Source organism: Raphanus sativus, chromosome 5, assembly GCF_000801105.2.
Source record: "Raphanus sativus cultivar WK10039 chromosome 5, ASM80110v3, whole genome shotgun sequence".
NCBI lineage: Eukaryota > Viridiplantae > Streptophyta > Magnoliopsida > Brassicales > Brassicaceae > Raphanus > Raphanus sativus.
This window is the reverse complement of record NC_079515.1, coordinates 4408042-4429462: the sequence shown is the minus strand read 5'-3', so window position 1 is coordinate 4429462 and position 21421 is coordinate 4408042. Positions and strand designations below refer to the sequence as shown.

Here is a 21421-nt window from a genome sequence, read left to right as displayed (position 1 = left end):
ACACACACAGAGAGAAGAAGTCTCCCTCCCTCCATTAATCCAAAACCCCTTCCACCCCATTAATACCAGACCAAAAAAAAAAAAACAAACTTTCTCCGAACAAAAAAAAAAACAGATTTTTATTAGGGTTCTTTCAGAAAAAAAAACCCAGAATTTTTTACATTTTCATTCTTTCCATTTACGAGAAAAAAAACTCCAAATTTATATAAATTTATTTACTTCTACATATAAAAATTGATTCTGCTTCCCTGATTCCGTCTCTCTGTTTCTGAGTCCGTCGCCAGAAAGGTAAAAAGCTTCAATTTTTAACGTTTTTCTCTCTATTATGATTCGAATTTGAGAATTGAGATTCTATGATGATCTAAATTCATACATATAAAGTTTGATGCTTTACGCAGAGGATCATCATGTATCGCAATAACCAAGCTCTCTAGGGCTTAAAGTCTCCCTCTTTTGTTGTGAGAACCGAATCTTCCGATTAAGATGGAATCAGGAACAGAGTCCTCTCCTCCGTCGAGAGATCCAATCCAATGCTGCGACTGTGGATGCCACCACTCCTCCTCTCCACGTCCCTCGAACCGTTCCGTGAAACGTAGACTCGACGAAGCCGACGAGCTCCTCGTCGACGGCGGTGGTTCATCCAACAACCCCAAAGTCCACATCGAGAACGAATGCGAGCTGCTCCGAGAAACCGTCGCCAGCCAGCAGCAGTCGATCCAGGAGCTCTACGACGAGCTGGAGAAAGAGAGGAACGCGGCGGCCTCGGCGGCGGACGAGTCGATGAACGTGATGCAGAGGCTGCAGAACGAGAAGGCCGAGCTTCAGATGGAGCTCAGGCAGTACAAGCTCTACGCTGGGGAGAAGATGGAGCATGATTTGCAGGAGATGTTGGCCTTGGAGGATGTGTTGAACCAGAGGGAGCAGACTATTATGGCTTTGACCTGTGAGGCTCAGGCTTATAAGCATAGGATGATGAGTTATGGTCTAACGGAGGCTGAAGCTGAAGGTGGGGAGGAGAAGAGCTTGATGAGTAGTGAATATGATGATCTCCCTGTGTATGACTATCCTCCTTTGAAGTGTAATGTGGTTGAGAATCATGATATCTATGTTGCTGATGATGGGAACTACCCGCCTGCTGATTCGCCTTTAAAGACTTTGGATCAGAGGATCAGCGAGATGGAGACGAATCCTAGCTTTACTGAGCTGGATGGTGGTTTCTCCGGTGTGAAAGAGAAGATGGTTGTGGTTGGTCAGAGTCCAAGGCCACAACGACATTTCAGGAGGATGTCTACTAAAGAAGTTAGGACTGATGCTTATGTTGAGTCTCCTAGGAAAGTGGCTAATGATGATTCGTCTGATATAGGAGATGATGACATGAGTGATAGAGTCTACACCATTGATTCTGTACATCATAGTGGTGGAACCGAGCAGAAGAAGCTTGAGGCGGAGACTTCAGATGGGAATGTGGTTTTCCCGAGAGAAGAAGAGATGGAGGATCTTGGTGGTGATCCTGATATAACGAAACTCTACATGAGGCTTCAAGCGCTGGAAGCTGACAGGGAATCGATGAAGCAGGCGCTTGTTTCTATGAGGACCGAGAAGGCTCAGATGGTGCTGTTGAAAGAGATTGCTCAGCATTTGTCAAAGGAAGTTGTCCCTCAAAGGAGGTTGCCTCTACGGAAAGCATCCGCTGATGGGCCATTGCCTTTCACGCCAGTCTTTAAGGTCACTCTGCTCCCTTCATCCCAAATTCTTGAGTTTTTATTAAGACAGAGCATATACTAATAGGAAACATTGTATCTGAGACTTTGGGGTCTATAGACGATTTAATAAAGATTTCATGGGACCTGAACAGTTTTTCTTTTACAAATTTGTAGACCTATGTATATATAATCTTTTTAAAAAAATTCGGGAACCTGAGGCGAATGTTTCGTTAGGCTTAGTCTTGCTTCTAAAGCTATGTCTCACTTCTTTTGATTATTTGTTGCTATGCAGTGGATCACATCTTTTGTTTCCTGGAGAAGAAAGGCTCGTCGAAGCAAGTAAGTAGATCTCTTATTGCATGAAGAAGATCCTTGTACTTGATACAAAGACGAAGTTGATCTCTTCCACTAGAGACATTGTTTCTTTTTTTTTATAGTTAGAAGTTGGTGTTTGAAACTTACATTAAGTCTATGTTGCAATGAAAATGTGTGTGTAGGTACATGTATGGGATGTCAGCAAACAACATGGGACTGCAAATGCTACTAGAGAAGGTCCCTAGATCAAGGAAATGGCGATGCCTCAGGAGCACGCAAGTATGAAACAGATCCAGTCCTCTACAAAGCCAAGATCATTAATCTCCTGACACTCTAGATTTCCAAAACCACATAAGTATCAGTTACTGATGAATTACATTTCGTGAAGTGTGTTGTGTTTTTCTCCAACTCGAATTGGGGTTCCTGTTCTTGGGTTGCTGAGAAAAATGTTTGTCCTATGCGGTTTTTTATTCATTCTGTTTTCCCTCCAATGTTTTAATTGTTTGTATAAAAAATAATGGGGTTGCAGAATGATTTATAACTCAGAGGCTATTCAATATTTGTTGTATGATTTATAACTCAGAGAGGCTATACAATCTTTGCATGGTTTCTAACATGTGTTGTTTTGTTTTGCCTTTCCATGTTTTGGACATGGATTCATCATCATAAATCTTGTAAAGTGCAAATCATATAAAACACTTTAAAAAGAATATCTACGATTAAAATAGCACATAATAAATTTTATTAAAGAACAAAAGCTGTAAGACACCTCTAATGAATAATATATTTAATGTAATTAAAATATTTTTAAAATAATAATTTAAAATTATTTATTTGAAATTTCTGTAGATAATTGGTTGGGTTAGATCTGTAGACCATTGTATATGATTGATTGGATCGTAACTGGGTAAAATAATTAGAACAGAAAACTGAAACGAACCGAATCAAAACCCTCAAATATCCAAACAATTCCAATGTTTATATATGTAAATAACTGAACAAAAATGGAACTGAAACAAAATCTTTTAATAGCTGAATGATTCTTATGTTTATATATTTGAAACTAAACTCATCCGAAAACCCGAACGGATAGCGAGATATAAGAATATTAATTATATATACATATAACATAATCGGATAGCGAAATATAAGAATATTAATTATATACTAGATTTTGACCCGCCCTTTAGAGGGCGGGACAGTGGTTTAGTTTTAAATTTATGTTCTTATTCGATTTTTCATAAGTGCTTAATGAGTATCCGGGTTGAGATCGATTGTCGTTAATAAATTTGGTTTGGTCCGTTTACTAATTCGAGTTACCCGTTTTATATTGTAACTCATGTTTTGATAATATACCGAGTTAAATATTCTATATTTTAATATATGTTTTGAGAAAGTAACAATGGCGGATATGTTTTTTTGGCAAATTTTTGTTTGTATATATTATGTGTTTCAACATAAAATGTATATCAATTGTCTTATTCATTTTTGTTAAAAGTTGTTTTCATGTTAATGTTCGTTTTTTATATGCAAAATGTTAGTATTGTGAATTGTTGAAAAAATTAATTTGATTAGAGGTTAATTTTTTTAAAAGTTTTATATTTGAATTTCAAAAAAGTATTCTCTTTGGTTATTTATGATAAGTTAGTATTTTTAAATAAATAAATTGTGTCCTTATAACACTTTATTTAAAATATGTATATTATATTCAGTTATATAAAATGGGTAATAATATTTTTAAAAATATTGAATGAAGTTAATAATGGGCCAGAGTAATAATTGTCAATAATTTCGAATACTATAGATTTAAATATGGGCTGTATTATTTTTTTTATAATATGTTAATAAAGCCCGAATAAATTAGGCCCAAGCCCGTATCTGATTCATTTTATTACAAAATAACAACATATAATTTTTTTTTCATTCAGACATGATTTTAAAAAAAAAAGATCAATCTCCGACGGCGATTAGGGTTTTCAACTTTTGTTCCAATCGGTCTCCACGATTCGTCTGAAGGTATGTTCTTCTCTCTCTTTTGGTTTCTATTTCTTTCGCATGTTATCTTCAAAGGATTGAACTTCATAGATCCGATGAAATCGAAACCGATATGATTCTACAACAGATCGTTCTCTATTGGTTTAAAACATATCAAAACTCGAAATATTTGTCTTTTATTCTAATAAATCGTTTCATTACCGTTTATTAAATCTTCTTAGGATATACGAAACTAAATTCTGTGTTTTAATTATTTAATTTAATTTTACAAATTTAGATTGTTATAATTAAAAGGATTTTATATGTATATAAGGTTACTTCCGAATTATAGGTTTCGTCAAACAAAATCTATACAATGTAAATCAATAATATTATTTTTCATACTTATGCCATTAATTATTTTATTTTGAAAATTTGTATACAGGTTGTTAAGCTTTGTCATCAAACGAAGGAAATACTTCCACACTGACCAAAGATAAGTGTTTTATTATTTATTTTTTAACAAATAAATGGATTTTTCATGTTTATAATATTACTTCAAATAATATATTCATTAAATAAAATTTGATTGGTTACTTTGTATCATAAGTAAATAAAATTTTCTATTTAATCAACTTACTCCTGCCATTAAATATTTATATCTCTACTTGTATCCAGATTGTCAAGATTTGTGATCTACGGAAGGAAATACATCCACACTGAATTACAGATAAGTGTTTACGTGTTTAACATATTACTTTCAAATATTATATTCATCAAAAAAGATTTGCTCGGTTACTTTTTATCATATGTAAACAACATTTCAAGTTGCATTTACTTACTCATGGCACTAAATATTTATATTGTAAACTTGCATCCAGATTGTCAAGTTTTGTGATAAACGGAAGGAAATACATCCACACCGACTTAAAGATAAGTGTTTATATCAACTTCTTAGTATAGATATGTATCATATTGTTCTGTCAGTTAGTTACAAACCTATTACATCAAAATCAAATATTTAACTTGCTTTTTATATGGTAATATACAGGAACTAATAACAGAATAAGATCAAATCTTTGTTCTACATACAAACTGAGAGAAGATAAGTGATTTTACTCAATATGTTTGTCAAACGGAATATTGATGTTATAAATAATTATTTTTCTTTATATGTTTCTGTTCTCCAACAGATAATCATAGCCTTAATTTGAACAATCGTACCTGGAAAATAAAGTACAGCCTGAAAATGGGAATTCATATTCGCCAAAATAAGGTATGATTTTTATATTCCATTTAGAATATTACTAAGTATATAGGAATGGAACTGATAGTGGATAGTTAGGTAAAATGGAGTATGGATGCTGATAGTTTTCCAATAATCGTATTTATTTTTCTTTATAATCTAATATTAAAAAGTTTGGAATTAATAAGTTATTATCTGAAACAAACTCAATCATAAAAAAACGATAATTTATTATATTTTAAAGAGGAAGATTAAAACAAAGGGCGCAAAACCTGAATTCAAACAATAAAAGCCAAAAAAGAAAACAACAGAAATATAAAAAACACCGAAATAAAAAACACCGAACTAAAAGCACCAGAGAATATAATCTTAACATCAGCCACTTTTATGGTCTTCATCTCCCTGAAAGTCTTTGTTTTCAACCTCATTTAAAATTATGCATCGCTTCTTCCTTGAACTGGTAGACATTTGATGAAGTGACTTGATTCTCTTCCACATTATATCATTAAGATTCCAAACTTTTATGGCATTGAACTGAATTCCAAGAGAACCATTATTATCATCAACCGAAATCCCAAAACCATAAGTTTTGCCAACAATGTCCACGATTGCAGATGGCAAGATATCTTTCATTTCATTCTGTTTAAGTAATTTATATAATGAGAACGCAAATAATCAACAAAATATAATATTGTTATGATTTGGATAAAGTATATCTAACCTCATCCAAACAACCATTTAGGACTTTAGCTGCAGAAGATTTTACAATGTAAGTAGCTTCAGAATCTAACAGACTGAATTTCGATTCACCAGTGAGATCTTGCACAAGCAAATTCAAATTGAATCTGAAAATATAAAGACGAAATAAATTATTTGTTTCATCAAAAATTATAAATATTGATATGTTAATAAATATATGGATGGAAAAAATATAACCTTGGCGAAACCTTCAGAACACTACACTCGCAAAATTCACACCACCATTTTTGCACATCTAGTTCATCAAATGCAATTCGTGATTTGGAAACCTTATTGTTGCACACCACACAAGCAAAATAGTACCATCCAGTCATTGTATCAATAGCATAAATAGTACAAATGACTCTGCAGTGTTCACCCTGAAAACATTAAAGGAATATGCTATAATGATACAATAAAGTAACAACGTTGTTATAATAACTAAAAATAAACCTTAGCTGTTCGTATCATCTCATGAATGGTATTGAATGGAGATTGAGACCATTTGTGGCGCTTATTCTGTATTTCAATCTTGTCACTTGCAGCTTGGTGAATAATTGTTTTAACACCAGAGCTTTCATCACCATTAAACCTTATAGATTTATATTAATAGAATGATATTAAAATCTATGTAAAAACATAGGTATTGTGTAAAATTATGTTTAAGTACCTTCTATTCAGTGCTCGTGCTTCCTCTATAGATGGGTTTATCAAAACCAATGAGCAATCAAAAGCATTTGATACTTGAATTTTTCCTGTAAAACAAATAAAAAAATGTTTAAATACAACATAATATAAAAATTTAGATACAACAAATGTCAAGAAAATACCAGCTAGGTTTTGAAGTTTAGCAAATCTGATTAAACAGATATCTCCATTGTTTAGTTTATGGGCATCATCGGCCAAAATATGAGCTGATCTTCCCATAATGCAACAATGGATACGATTATCCCTGTAATAATATCAGAAAATAAACCAGATTAGCTATTGAAATAAATAAAACATATTTACTTCGTTATAAATCTTCTGAACAACAAAAATTACTTGATATCTCTAAGAGTAAACTCCACTTTGTTTACTTCGGTTCTTCCATTTTGAACATTGTTAAACACACCAAGATCTAAGACTTCACCCATAACATCTGATATGCAAAAACAATTGTAATTATAAAAAAAAAATCTGAAAACATATAATAATAAATTTACACGATGGGAAAAAGTAATAAGTTACCAATAAGAAATCTTGTGTCATGGGAACCGTTTAACATGTTCTCAAAATCATAGAGATCTAGGAACATGTTGTCACAGTGTAGACTTGAATCAGTTATTGTAGTCTCATTTCTGAAAACCATCTTGTAGAGGTGGCTGGTCGTCCTGTATAAACCAAAAGCTGTAACTAATGCAAAGTTAGTAACAACTATCCATTCACCAACACGAAATATAGTCTCAAGTTTTGGCATCAGAGATTGTCTGCAGCTGGCATGGATTTTTACACCCTGAAACATTTCCAAAGTTGAAATTAATAGAAGTATTATCGAAAATAAACGTATAAGTTTAACAGAAAGGTTACATTTTTGTCAGATAAAACCATCTCAATAGAAGCACCATACTGGAGACTGAAAGAAACCCACTTATGAAGAACTTTGACCTCGACCCTCCATTCAGGTTTGTAAGGCTTAATATCACTCACATTGCTGATATTGATTATGGAACCCATGAGTGTTTATCACGGTAGATTTTTGAGATTTCGCTTGGCATAAAAAGAGTGTGTTTGATCGGATATTTATATAGTTATGGTCAAAGCCAAATTATTATTATTTAAAAAATATAGAAATACTTTAGTATTAGGAATATTCTAGGAATAATATATTTTGAAGATTTGAGATCCGTTAAGTTGCAACAATAAGAATATTATATCACAATATAGTTTCGATTCTCTAATATATTAATTTATGGATTAAGTTTAGAAAATATATAATCTTTTTTAGCTTGATAGTCAATCCGTATAAATAAAAAATATTTGTATATGAAAAAATAGGAATTATAGCTTCTGTTATTATTAATGGTTGTTTATAATATGATTTATACATAAAAATTGTTTCAGGTAGTTGAGTTCATTGACCAGAAACTCAGAATGCAGGTCAACTCGGAAAATAATCATACCTGGCCACTACATTGAAATAAAGAATGCCAAGGTTAGCTAATCGAACTTAAAGAAATAGCCAGGAATATAATTATTTTATGAATTGATAGTTTAGTACCCGAACAAATTGATTGTTTTTGGTTTAATATTTTTTTTCCTAAGAATTTAAATTTCATAATTGGTTGTCACTTGGTCATATAGTATGCAATGAGTTCTAGGGTCATTAACAAAATAATAAAAACATTACATCAAATTGAAATATAACATGACGATTATACTGAAATAAAAAGGTTAAAAAGAGTTAAAACATGTGAAGTGTGAAAAGAATAGCATAGAGATGATTGAACTAACAAACAATACTCCAATAATGATACATGATAGATATAATAGATTATCATAGACACATTGTTAGACAGTAAGAAATGAACTGAATGGAAAGTGTTAGTCCTGCGTTATGAATGTAAACGATTCTGTTTTGGTTTATTCAAAATGAACTTTTCCTAAAGTTCTTATTGTTTGAGCGTAATCACACGCGCATATTGTGTGAAATAAAACAAAAGGTCTGAAATAAACAAAGCATAGTAATGTACTTATAACTATCTAAATCAGAGATTTTGAAAAATCTCTTTGAATACAACATTTCTTGTCTGTTTCTGAGGCTTACCATTATCGTCTAGAATCAAAATCTTCAAACCTTTTTTGGATGTGACCCTAGAGATAGCAACATAGAGCTGCCCGTGAGAGAAAACAGGGCGTGGCAAATAAATACCAACATGTGAGAGAGACTGTCCCTGACTTTTATTAATCGTGATAGCAAAGGCCACAGAAATAGGAAGCTGCCTTCTCCTCATCTTGAATGGTAACTTATTGTCTGATGGAGTAATAGACAGTCTAGGAACTATAACAACTTCCCCAACTCTCTTTCCTGTAATAATTCTTGCTTTCACACAGAATTCACACATATCTATTATCTGCAATCTAGTTCCATTCATCAGACCTCCAACATTATCAATGTTCCTCAGCAACATGACAGGGCATCCAATTTTCAACCTAAGATTATGATTTGGTAAGCCTGATACCTTGATACTGTTTAAAAAATCTGGTGTGAGAGCCTGATCATTAACGAAACGTGTATCAGATGGGTCAATGCTGTCTGAGCTCAAATATGTTCTCTCTTCACCTGCGTATTTTAAAAAATGAAATCTGTTAATAGGTTATAAATAGGAATAATAAGAAAATATAAATTCTTACTAACCCTCGAGCTTATCCAACATATGCTGGTTTATATTGTTCACATCCTCATTTGTCGGACAAAGAATAGCTCTCTCTTGAAAAAAAATAGGATCCTTCTGCTGCTGTAGAGCTGCTGTATCTCCATATATTTCATGGCTGATTGATTCTATGGGATCGTTGGCATCCATAATAAGAAATTCATCCGGAATAGTGATTAGTGCATCACCTTCATTAGGCTCACCAGCAACTCCATCTCCAACATCCAATATCCACTTAGAAAATGATTCAAGTTCCTTCAACTCTTCCGGAGTCATATTAGTCGACAGCAACCTCATGTTCTTTGTTAATCTGAGCACTTTGCAATGTTTCCACAAATAGGAGTAATTTAGCGAATTCAACACAATCTCAGGCCTCGAGCCACCATTTATAACAGGCAGCACTTGCCTAAAATCTCCACCTAATACAACAACTTTCCCACCAAATGGCTTCTTTCACTACAGGAAATGTGAGTATTAATAGCATCAAATTATAGCGTTTTTGACATTTCTGCTATTATATATTAACACTGGCTTTTTTAATAGCGTTTATAAATTTAAAACGCTATATTTGGTATCGCGGGAAAATAAAAAATTTAACCGCGTTAATTTATTAAGTGTAGGCGCCTTACCAATTCAGATCAAAAATTATAACGCTATCGTAAATGTTAAATATCCCAAATTTTAGTTTTATTTTTTATATACAAAATTTGACCATTCCTACAAATATATCAGACATGAAAACGTGTTGCATCTTCTTCCTCTACTTGGCTATTATTCTCCAATACTGTTTCTACTTCTCTGTTTCGTCATCATCACCTCTTCTTCTCCCTCTCTCACACACTCTCTCTCAGCCTCCAAACACTCTTCCTCTCCTCTCCACCTCCTCAAATTATCCTCCTCCCGCTCCTCCGCACGTTTCCTCCCTCTACTTCTGGAAGCTACTACCTCCTCTCCCTCTACGTCCCCCTTGCCGTCCTTTCACCTGCATCCTCTGCGAATCCAAACCCCCACCTTCACCCACCTCCCTCTCCTCCTCTGCCGCCACCGTCCCCTGCTCCTCCGCTTCCTGCTCCGCCGCACACTCCTCCCTTCAATCCACTTGACTTCCTCAAATTCTCAGATTCATCTCTAGTCACCATCGATTGAAGCTTCATCACCACACTCCTTTTGACCCCATCGCTCATTATCCCACCACCACCAGCTCGTCACCGCCATCACCATCATCGCCATATCCCTCATCCGCCATCTCTCTCTCTCTCTCTCTTTCTCTCTCTCTCTCTCTCATTTTGTTTTGATTTTACAAGAAAAAGATGAATTAGTGTTACCACCATACTCACACCTACTTCCTCAAGCTTCCCAATTTCTTCACGCCAAAGGTCAGCCCTTTACCCTTTGCGTGTGATTGGTCGCCAATAAACAAAAGTTTGACACTTTCGAGTTTTTTTCCATGTTCCAAAGCTTTGTTTGCTTGTGTAGAATCTGTGTTATCTGGCTGTTTAGGTTTTAGAAGAGTGATTAATCTGTTTATGATTCTGTTAAGTTTTAAGACAATTTTGAAATTAGTATGAGCTGTTTAAGAACTGAGTTTCGATTTGATCAGTTTCTGATAGTGTAAACAGGGAGCTGGGTGAAGTTGAGTACTTGGTGCTTGACGAAGCTGACCAGATGCTTGCTGTTGGGTTTGAGGAGGCTGTGGAGTCGATTCTCGAGCAGGTATAGAGATTCTTCCTTTTAAGATTGACCTTCCTTTTTTTTTTACTTGGAAGAGAAAGATGTCAAAGAGTATGAGGCTTTACAGCCAGATAAGATTGCTGTTGATTGTGGTGAGCATAACCTCAAGGTGCTTTGATTTCAAATCTCTTTCAATTGCTTTAGATTCTCCAAACATTCTTTTCCTTTGGTAAATTGAAGTAGGTTCTTACTTTTCCCTCTTTGACTTGTGATAGGAACTAAATGCCATACAAAGGCTAGCATGAAGTGTTGTCGTGAGAAGAGTTGGTGGTCGTGAGCTTGAACACAGAGGAGGCACGGCATTGTGGTAGTGGTGCTAGCTGCCTCTGCTCACCGGAGACTGAAGATAATACTTCATGGTGCCTTGTAGTACAGCCATTTTCTCGAGTCTCTCTCTCTCCACCAAGTCATCATCTCCTTTTGTAAACAATATGTATTGACTTTGTATGTTATAAAACTCATCGTTGAGTTTGTCTTTTGTTCTGTTTTTAAACATTTAAAACTATTGTTAACATAAATTATAAATAAAAAATAATATATAAATCATTTAAAACATTGTCTAGTGTAAAACTATATACTTAATTCAAATTTTCAAAATCATAATTATATACCCTAAACTCTATTTCATAAACCATGATTCTAAAAAAAAATCTAAACCCTAAACATACCCTAAAAGGATAAAAATTATAATTTGAGATTTGATAAATTTATATTTATTAATGATTTATTAGAGTGAGTTGTATTTATTAATGATTTTAAAAGAACTAATTAATAAGTAAATAAATAAATAAAAATTTACTTTAATATGATAAAAAAGAAAATCCAACAATGATGATAAATTGGGAAAAACAAAAAATAAATATCTTAAGTTCTAGACCCTAAACTATACAAACTATAAAATTTAAATAAATGAGTATAATCATAATATAACTTCAATCCCTAAACTTCTAACCACATCCCTAATTTATTATATATTTAAGAGTGAAATTAAAGAATTATTTTTAACCCCTAACCCCTAAATATATTTAACTCCTAAACCCTAAATATAATCCTAAAATCTAAATTTTAAACTTTTAAACTTTATATAAAAATATAGTTTGATAAAAATATACTAATGCAACCCGAATCCATCTAATACCCTAAGTATAATACCCTAAACCCTAAAATTCAAATTTAAATGATATTCTAAATACTAGATAGAATCTTTAAATAAAATTTTCAGATTTTAAAGCCAAAACTTAAACTTTAAATCTAATTTAAAAACTCCATTCAAAATATTAAATGTAAACCTTAGATCCTTCATCAAATTCTATACCCTAAATCCTAACTTCAACCATAAACCATTCATCCACTAAATATAAATTTCCAATATAAATTTTAAAAGTTTAACAAACTTCAAATCTGAATCTTAATTATAAACTTTTATATTAAACTCTAACTCTTATACCAAACTTAAACTCTACATACAAAATCATAAATCCAATCTTTATACTTATATATATATATCATACCCTAAATTAATCACAAACCCTAAACTCTAACTAAATGTTTTAAAGTTCTAATTTTTATTAGTTTAAAACTTTAAAATTTAATATCAATTCTCAAATCTAATACTCTAACCCTAAAATCTAAATGTATACCATAACACAAATCATATACCCTAAATCACATTACATATACTCTAAACTCATACTTTTAAACTCTAAATTTTAAATAAAAAATAAATATAACAATAATTAGAATATAGTTTAATTTTCTATAAATAAATTTAGTTAAACAAAAAATTATAAGTTTTAAAACAATGATTAAAAATAGTTTTTGATTGGTTAATTTTTGACCATTTGATTGTTTTCAATCTAATGGTCACAGATCAATCTCTGCCAATCCTCATCCTTTCTCCTTATTGGTCAATCTTTTAAAAACCAGGATTACCATTTGTGACCATTGATTGTTTTTGATCGTGTGGCCTAAGATCAATCTTCTGCATCTCTGTCTCTCCATCTCTCTCTCACTCACGACTCAATCTTCTCCATCTCTCTCTCCCTCTCTTTACGATTCAACCTGCTGGATACAAACCTCTCTCTCTTTCACTCGGCCATGATGAAAGATTCGTCGACAACACTTGACTCGAGTCAGATTCGAACCACAAACAGAGATGGCGGAGCAGCGCCGGTGGCAAGGCGGAAGACGGCTGTTCATAAAAAGATGGGGAGAAGAGGCTTCGATGGTTCATCTCGCCGGAGATGAATAAAGAGGGAAGTCTCAGCCTCTCTTTGCCATTAACCTCGCCGTTAAAGTTCTCTCTCTCTCTCTCTTTGATTTTTTTTTTTTGATTTCGGTACACGAAGTGGGTCGTTGAGCAGAGCTGGTTTAATTTTTTTTTTGTCTCTGAAGTTAAATCATTTATAAGAGTGATTAGGATGTGTTTTTGGATTTGGAAAAAGATTTCAACTTTGATTGAGAAAAGCTATGTGAGTTTCTTGCTTTGCTCCTAGCTTTGTGTTCTTAATTAAGATTTCATTGCAATCTGATGCGTAATGTCCATTAATCACTGTCATGAGTTATATACATATCATACTCTTAGTTTAGTTATGGTCTTCTTTTGTTTTGATATTTTTCTGCAGGTAACCTTGTGAGTTCACGACAATGGTGGTCACAGATGCTGAAGGTTCTTTTGTTGGGGAGATTACTTGTGGAACTTTACTGCAAAATTTGCAGATAAATCTCTCAACCATAACTTTCTTTCTTACAGACATTGCAAAGCTTTTATTAATTCTTGTGTGGTGTGGATTTTTTTTACAACAGAAATCTTGGATGAAGTTGGTAAAAGTGATGAGAGAGTGTCTTGTTTACAAGAAAAAATTTGAACAGGCTGCCAAGTCCCGAGCCGAGCTTCTTCAGATCTTGTCTGATGCTAGTGCTTAACTTTCCAGAAAGAGAGGTACAAAAACTTTAGCTGTGACATCTCAAGCCATTGAGATGATGTAAGAGAACATAGGCTTAAGGAGATGGCAGAGAAAGCTAGTGGTGGTGGTGGTGTAGGTGAAGCCGAACAAGAAGAGAAGAAAGAGACGTAGAGCTGTAGATTTTGGTTTATTAGGTTTTGTTTAAATTTTTTAGTTATTAAATTTTTAGTTTATTTAAGTTTGGTTAATTAGGTTATGGTTTTTTTTCTGGTTTAATGTATAAACTGATTTTATTTGTAAACAAATTTTAATTAATGAATAAAATTTAATTTTTAAAATTTGGATTAATTCTAAATTCAATTATATTTGGTTAATTTAGTTTTTATAATATTATTATTAATAAATTTTCGGATAATTTAAAAACTAATTAATAACACAAATTATTAGGTTTTAATAACATTTGTAAAACGTTATTATAAATATTAACAATTGCATAATTAAACACGCTATTATTGTACGCTTAATTACAGCACAAAGAAAAGCCGCTATTAAAAGGGTCAGACCTATTATAACGGGCGATGTCAGAGCGTCCAAGGAAGCGCTATTAAAAATGAGTCATAGCGCTTTTCGTGCGCTATTACTACCTACATTTCCTGTAGTGTTTTCTTTAATCCTCATAATGTCTGCTAAGCTCCTATCGAGTGACTCAAAACAGTGCTTGCTCATCATCGGTGCTTCATCCCAAATAATCATAGAGGCTTCTTTAACCAAATTAGCAGCATCTGTCCCTGGTGGCAAATTACAAAAGGAGTACTCATCTGGATTGATTGGTATACCGAATCTAGAATGTGCAGTCCTTCCTCCTTGTAACAGAAGGGAAGCAATACCACTTGATGCAACATTCAACGCAATCTCACCTCTGGATCTAATAGCAGCAGATAATAATCTCCACAAAAACGTCTTCCCAGTACCACCAAATCCATAAACAAAGAAAAGTCCACCTTTTTTTCCGTAACAGCATCAATAATCTCCTTGTAGATCATCTTTTGCTCATCAGTCATTTTCAAAACGTCCCTATCATGCTCTTCTCTTAACTTATCACGGTTGTAACTCAGCTCATCCGTGATCAAAACGTTTTGTAAATCAGGAGCATCGCAGAAGGGCTTTGGCATCTTATCCCAATTTGACAGAGAAGTTCCATTAATCTTCAAAATTTTTTCAATCTCCAATAGAGCTCCTTCTTTTTTGTCAGCATCACTTAAACATAGATCTGTAGAAAAAATTACATGTTAAAAAGGAAGCATATGTAAATAATCAAATTCTAATCTCGACTGATAAATAAAGCAAAAGATAAGATAAATAACCTTGTCTGTTCAACCGTTTTCTCAGCCGATACTCAATGTCTTCTGAAAGAAACTCCCATGTATTTTCCCAAACTTTTTCTGGCATTGATAAGGTCATCGACATGAGCATAACAGCAAATAAATGTCGCAGACAGGCTGCAGAACTCGTGAAGCTTGACCTGACTATATCGTCAATGTATTCTTGGTCATCTTCTAATAAACCCCGAGCAAAACAACATTCCTTGAACGAAGGATATAGCACATTATTGAAAGTCCTTATATCTTCAAAACTGGTTGGTCCACGGACAATATTCAGCAATACACGCAGATAATATGCTTCCTCAAACTTCTTGGGTGCATAGTTAATCCTCCCAAGGCAGAAACCCCTTTTTCTTTTTTGTAATTTTCTTTCCTTTTTGTTCCAAATAAACATTGTAGGAATTTCAGCTAGAGTCAGCTTTCTAGCAACCTCACTAACCTTATTCAACTCAAACCATGCCATGATATAGGTATTCTGAATCAGCACCCGACTTGTTACTTCCTCAAATGTGTCGTCGTCCTTAAACACTATATTCTGCTTTCCTGGCAAATGAAACTGAATTTTCTCAACAGGCACCGATCTGTAGTGAATTGGGAACTTTAGAGTTCTCCATGCAGATTCACAGGCAGATACATATCTGAAAAATAAAATACTTGTAATTGTCAAAAAGTTAATATTAAAAGCAAATGAAACTTAAAATATGTACCTGCCATCGAAAAAATCTTTAATTTCATTTTTTTGTTCTTGATCTCCATTTTGGTTCAACCCACTGTGATCGGATGATCCTACTTCTTTCGGCGGTGCAACAGTAACGGTAATCCTATCATGTCCCTTGTTGATATACTTGAATAAGTATTTGATAGATCCCGACTGATTGCACCACTCAACATTAATATGAGCTTTGAACATAAGCGAAAGAGTTCTGTTATATGGTATAACATATCTATTGTCGCACTTGAAACCTTTTTTCTCAACAAAATGACCATCATCACGTCTACGGTAGATTGGAAATCCCTCTTTATTAACAGTAGTGTTGGACGAAAAAGCCTTCGGAAATTGTTTGGAACATCTTCCGTTCTCCATACACGGTGATTTAGAGTTGACAACACCACAAGGACCATGAATCATCATGTCTTTAACCACTTCATAGAGTTCAGGGTCTTCATCTCTATCTGGAATCTCAGCTGAAATGATCTGGTCAATGTGCTCGGTTGTGAGAATCTTAGAACTTGGATGCATGAATAACAATATGTGAGCGTGCGGCAACCCACGTTTCTGAAACTCAACTGTATACATCGCTGCACAAAATTTTAAAATTAGGTAATTATAATACTGACAGTCGAAAATACACATATGTGAATAGATCAATCGATAGTAATAGCAATACTTACATGCCAGAGTTTTGCCTAAGAGCTCGCCATCTGTTAAAACTGTCATAAGTGATTCCAACTTCATCTTGAAAACTCTTGAAACAATTTCAGGCCTATCCTCTGCATTCAAATTCCGTAGGGATAGATATCTTGTAATCTCCGGCCATTTTGGATTGCATGTAAACGTGATAAACAACGAAGGGAAACCATAGTGTTTACAAATAGCCATTGCGTCTAGATAGTTATTCTTCATGTATCTTGGTGAACCGGTGAAAGATGATGGCAAAATAAATCTGGAACCCTGATCATTCATATCAATTTTCCCATCGTTCTCAGACTGTTTGATCGAGTCGTAACTGTCTGACCTCAAACTTTTCTGATTCTGCTTCAAAAAACAGATACGGTTAGTTTCTATAGTTGTGAATGCATCAACCAGAAACTGCTGGAATAATCTTCTTGAGTTCAGAAGAGTCTGGCACTCGCCATCTCTTTCAAAAAGACGGAAAGCAAACCATTGCCTCATACTTATATCCTTTCTCTTCAATTTCTCAGCAGCAGGAGAATCCCTTTTTTTAATACCGAGTCTGAATCCATCTTCACCATATGAAAAAATAAGGGGATACTGAAGTGCAAGATAAGAAGGATGTATCTCACTAATTCTTTTTAAACTGCCGGATTGTTTTTCCTGTAAAACAATGTCACGCCTGTCCATCTCCAAATTAAAGTCTCCAGGAATTAATGCGGCCACCTCAGACGCAGTTGGAGTATCATAAGTCCTTCCATCTTTCTCGCGAGTACTCACTATCCTCATATGGAACTTCTCGTTAGCTTCCATGCTCAATCTTTCCCTTGCCTGCCGAAACTGCTTAACATACGGATTAACATCGTCAAGCACTTTTATTATATCCTCAATAATCTGCTTTCTCAACTCAAGCTTCTTAGTTTTATCTGTCTCTGTCTTGTATTTGCTGAAACAAAATGAAACCAATAATGATAAACAACACGCCACTGCCAAACAAAAAATTCTTTTTATTATTGATGGGTCAATACCTCAGAACAGCGTCTCTATCTTCAACTTCGGATTCAATGTCAACAATATAAAGCTGAGAAAACTTAGCGGAGTCACCGGAATCTGGTTTCATACTGCCCATTAAATGGTAGTTTTCCCCTTGCATTGTAAAAGTTTTCGGACCAACACCATTAGGAATAGAGCGATCAACTTTACCACCAAGAGAAGTGAAAGAAAACAGCATGTTCAATGATCTCAAGTTGTTCTGGTAGTACCGACTTTTCGCATCTTTTCCATAAAGCAGTTTTTTGATGACCAAAGGGCTCTCTCTTAACATAGGTAGTGTGACTTGTCCTTGTCCACAACAGATCGAAAAAATTGGATCCTTCTTTGAATTAGTCTTTCTGTCTAAACGTTCACCATACCACAGTTTGGCTTTACAGAACTTGCATTGGAATGTAGGATTACCCTCGTCAACATAGGCTGTAAAACACAGAGTTTGGTTGGTTAAACTAAAAATTTATATCTTATAAAAAATAGACTTACAGAACTGGTTAGTCAATAATTACCAATTTTTATCAGAGATGTCTTTGATTGTTTTTTCTTTTTGCTTTGGGCAGAAAATAGTTCCCGGGCTTTAACCTTGTTAATTACTCTTTGAAAATCAAACTTGGGTGAATCCACATCTTTAAATATATACGGTGAATGAGATGAAAGAGAAGAATAGGTATCGCTTTCTTCACTGCTCAAATCATATGTCTGAGCATACTGACCTACGTCTGTAACATTTCTCGTTGTTAAATCCCAATAAATTTAACATATAACATCATATTCGTTTGCATCATAATTTAAAATGGTTTACCTGAGTTCAAAATGTCAGCAATATTAGGCTCATTAGGATGTAAATTCTCTTTACCGAAACTGCCGCCTAAAAATAAAATAAGATTACATTAAGCATCTTCAGAATGTTATTATTGTAACAACAGTAACATGATATTTAATAACAACACTTAAGACCACCAAATTTATTTATTCTGGGTGTTGTATGCTGATTCTCCTTTGTATGCTTATCTGTAAAAATTATGTAGATGTGTCAAATACAACTTCTTTGACTCCTAATCAGTAAATATAATATAAAAGAATTAATAATGTCTACTCTTACTTTTACAGATCGATCTACTGCTAGAAGGCACAAATGGAGATTGCGTTCCTGAGTTAACTCCCGAAGGAGATATATATGGCGATGGCGACTGCGAGTTCTTCAAACTACCATGAGGTAAGTTGGTTACATCCTTAAATACCCTGCCAAAAATAGATTTCAGAGGTATAGACTGATTGCTCGGGGGTGTTCGAATCATTGAGTTAGGGGTAGAATGCATATCTTGAGACTCGTTTACTGAAATTCCAACTCTCGGTAATTGAATATGAGCTGCATCATAGTTTAATTGATCTAAATAGGACGCGGGCGATGACAAAAACATTATATAAGGGTTTAAGATTAACATTGAGATGCTTCCAAATTGTCAGTAACAATAGAACGAAATGTTCCTGTGTTATTCTGAGAGGATAGTCTGAATTGTGTATCGCTTAGAGCAATGCTGCTTGTAGAGTTCATCTCCCTATTAACTTGCCGTATTGTATTCTTAAGTGACCTGAGGCCCATAGCTGTAAAGCAACAATAACAAATCAAGTGAAAAATATAGTATGTAATATCTATACAGTTAAAATACGATAATAGTATATAAAACCTACGTCTGATTGGTAGCTCCAAAACAGCTTTCGATTCCGGTCTAGTCTTCATGGTAGGATTAACTTGTTCTCTAGTCTCATTGTCTACAACATTAATCAAAGAAAAAGTTATTTATAGTTACTTCTTATACATTATGGCTCTGTTATCAGATATAATTACGTGAGTAAAAAGCATAGTCTAGAATCAAAATAATATATAAACTACTATATTATGCAGAAACAAAAATATACTTGAACTTGGAGTTAAATAGATAAAGGTATATATAGGAAACAACACCATTTTTGTTAGGTACGTTCGTGACATCTTGCAGAACAACGGATTCTTTGCTTTTGTTTTTTTTAGCGCTGTAAGTAGAAGCATTGTTCTCATTGATAATATGTTTCCGTTTCTTTGGCTGAGAGTCGTCTTTCTTAGGATTCTTCATTTTCTCATAGATGGTTCATTCGAAACAGTCTCGCTCTCTATGATGAATCTGAAATAATTTGGAACAAAATAGTCTTGTTTATCTTGTAGAGATATTCTTATATGATCTTAGATTGTGTTTGTTTTTGTTGTTTAGATCACATAAATATTGTTAAGATATAATATTAACAGATTTGTCAATATTAATTCACTTGATATAATATAACATCTAAAATAATATATAGTTTTTAAATGGTGTAATATTCTTAACAATTGCATTGACATTACACGTTATTATAAACTATTGATATTATAATATCGATAAGGTATATTATTTTCGGTCCGATTTTTAATAACTGACTATTTTGTTTATCTATGTTATAAATAGTTGCTGAATATTACAAATACTGATTATTTTTTTTCTCATGAAACCATCAAATAACTTACCTTCTACGACCCTTAAAGCAGTAATAATTTTTCAATGAACAAAAACAGCAAATTATAATACATATCTTACATTAACTGAAAATACAAAATTAGAACAATAACATAGATAAATAAACACAACAACATAAACACTCAGACATCAAACCAACGTACAACAACAGAGTAGCATAGAGGATTACATAGTGCAAGAACTGAAAAAACAAATTTAAACATAGTGCATGGATACACTTACACACAACAACTCCTCCATTTCTTATTCTTCACGGGTAGCAAAGGAAAACCATTGATAAGCCCTTTTGTAGTAGTAACACTCATCACAAACTAAAGTTAAGTCATCCTCGGGATGACAATGTCTCCGTGGTCGAATGTTAACCATCTCCGAATAATCATCCTGATTGTAATTACACGGAATTGAACTTAGGGAGTTCTTGATTCTCTCCCAGCATTGATTGGACCTCGATGGTTTTTCCAGCCATTGAAGTTTATCCATATACTTTCGCCCCTTCCAATAGTGACCACGAACCATCATTAACAAACCGTAAAGAAACGTACCGTCATCATTTTTCCCAATGGAAGCTTGTCGGAAATGTCTCAGGCCTTCACGATGTTCCTCCTCTACGAAGTACTTAAGTATTCCCTCAATATAGTGGGCAACCGGGTTGTCATTCTCCAAACACTTTTCTTTTAACTGAGTGTACTCTAGCATTTCCTGTGGTTTGGCAGCAAAATATCGTAGGTTGAGATTTTTGAAGTAGTTATCCGGATCGGCCTCTGAATAATCGTCGAAATCAGAGTCAATGTCGATTATGTAACCATTGTTAACCGATGAATCTGACACCATCTCTGATGGTTTGTTTTTCTTGGATGAGAGATTTAAAATATTGTTATTTGTGTTTGTGAAGGTGGAAGTAAAAAGAAATTCGAAAGGATTAAAGAAGTGTTTCTCTCTTTTGTTTCAGGTAGATGGAGGAATTGCAAAAATGGGAATAGGGAGACATGCAATATAAAGAAATCGACCAAGCTGATTTGACCAA

At 33.8% G+C, this 21421-nt stretch overlaps 3 protein-coding genes and 2 long non-coding RNA genes across 8 annotated transcripts; 3 read left to right on the top strand and 2 right to left on the bottom strand.

The window, feature by feature from the left end:
- Window positions 1-17: 17 nt before the first annotated feature.
- Window positions 18-2634, top strand: LOC108856212 (myosin-binding protein 7). 2 transcript variants are annotated; one of them, XM_056986334.1, is made up of 4 exons: window positions 18-288; window positions 399-1725; window positions 1996-2042; window positions 2201-2634. In XM_056986334.1, the coding sequence occupies exons 2-4, from the start codon at window positions 484-486 to the stop codon at window positions 2301-2303; spliced, it is 1392 nt and encodes a 463-aa protein (XP_056842314.1). In that variant the 5' UTR covers window positions 18-288; window positions 399-483; the 3' UTR covers window positions 2304-2634. The 2 variants fall into 2 exon arrangements, with proteins under 2 accessions (XP_056842314.1, XP_018485476.2); XM_018629974.2 differs by having other exon boundaries at window positions 382-1725.
- A 2979-nt stretch (window positions 2635-5613) lies between these two features.
- Window positions 5614-7692, bottom strand: LOC130512570 (replication protein A 70 kDa DNA-binding subunit B-like). The gene is made up of 9 exons (XM_057010682.1): window positions 7564-7692; window positions 7207-7471; window positions 7021-7117; window positions 6807-6928; window positions 6647-6731; window positions 6430-6568; window positions 6175-6356; window positions 5960-6083; window positions 5614-5877 (listed from the first exon to the last, which is right to left on the bottom strand). The coding sequence occupies exons 1-9, from the start codon at window positions 7690-7692 to the stop codon at window positions 5614-5616; spliced, it is 1407 nt and encodes a 468-aa protein (XP_056866662.1).
- A 1031-nt stretch (window positions 7693-8723) lies between these two features.
- LOC108834593 (uncharacterized) lies at window positions 8724-21228 on the bottom strand. The gene is given in 13 exon segments (XM_057010681.1): window positions 8724-9298; window positions 9374-9836; window positions 14675-15039; window positions 15042-15296; window positions 15391-15525; window positions 15661-16046; window positions 16116-16707; window positions 16801-17747; window positions 17830-18271; window positions 18651-18716; window positions 19292-19453; window positions 19541-19621; window positions 20940-21228. Coding segments are annotated over 13 exon segments (4758 nt in total).
- LOC108840631 (uncharacterized) lies at window positions 10128-11675 on the top strand. 3 transcript variants are annotated; one of them, XR_001947941.2, is made up of 4 exons: window positions 10129-10765; window positions 11009-11102; window positions 11188-11229; window positions 11336-11675. It is a non-coding gene; the product is annotated as an uncharacterized LOC108840631 (long non-coding RNA). The 3 variants fall into 3 exon arrangements; XR_008946053.1 differs by having other exon boundaries at window positions 10128-10765; window positions 11009-11229; XR_001947940.2 differs by lacking the exon at window positions 11188-11229 and having other exon boundaries at window positions 10135-10765.
- On the top strand, window positions 13021-14364 carry LOC130512517 (uncharacterized). The gene is made up of 2 exons (XR_008946052.1): window positions 13021-13416; window positions 13745-14364. It is a non-coding gene; the product is annotated as an uncharacterized LOC130512517 (long non-coding RNA).
- Window positions 21229-21421: the final 193 nt, after the last annotated feature.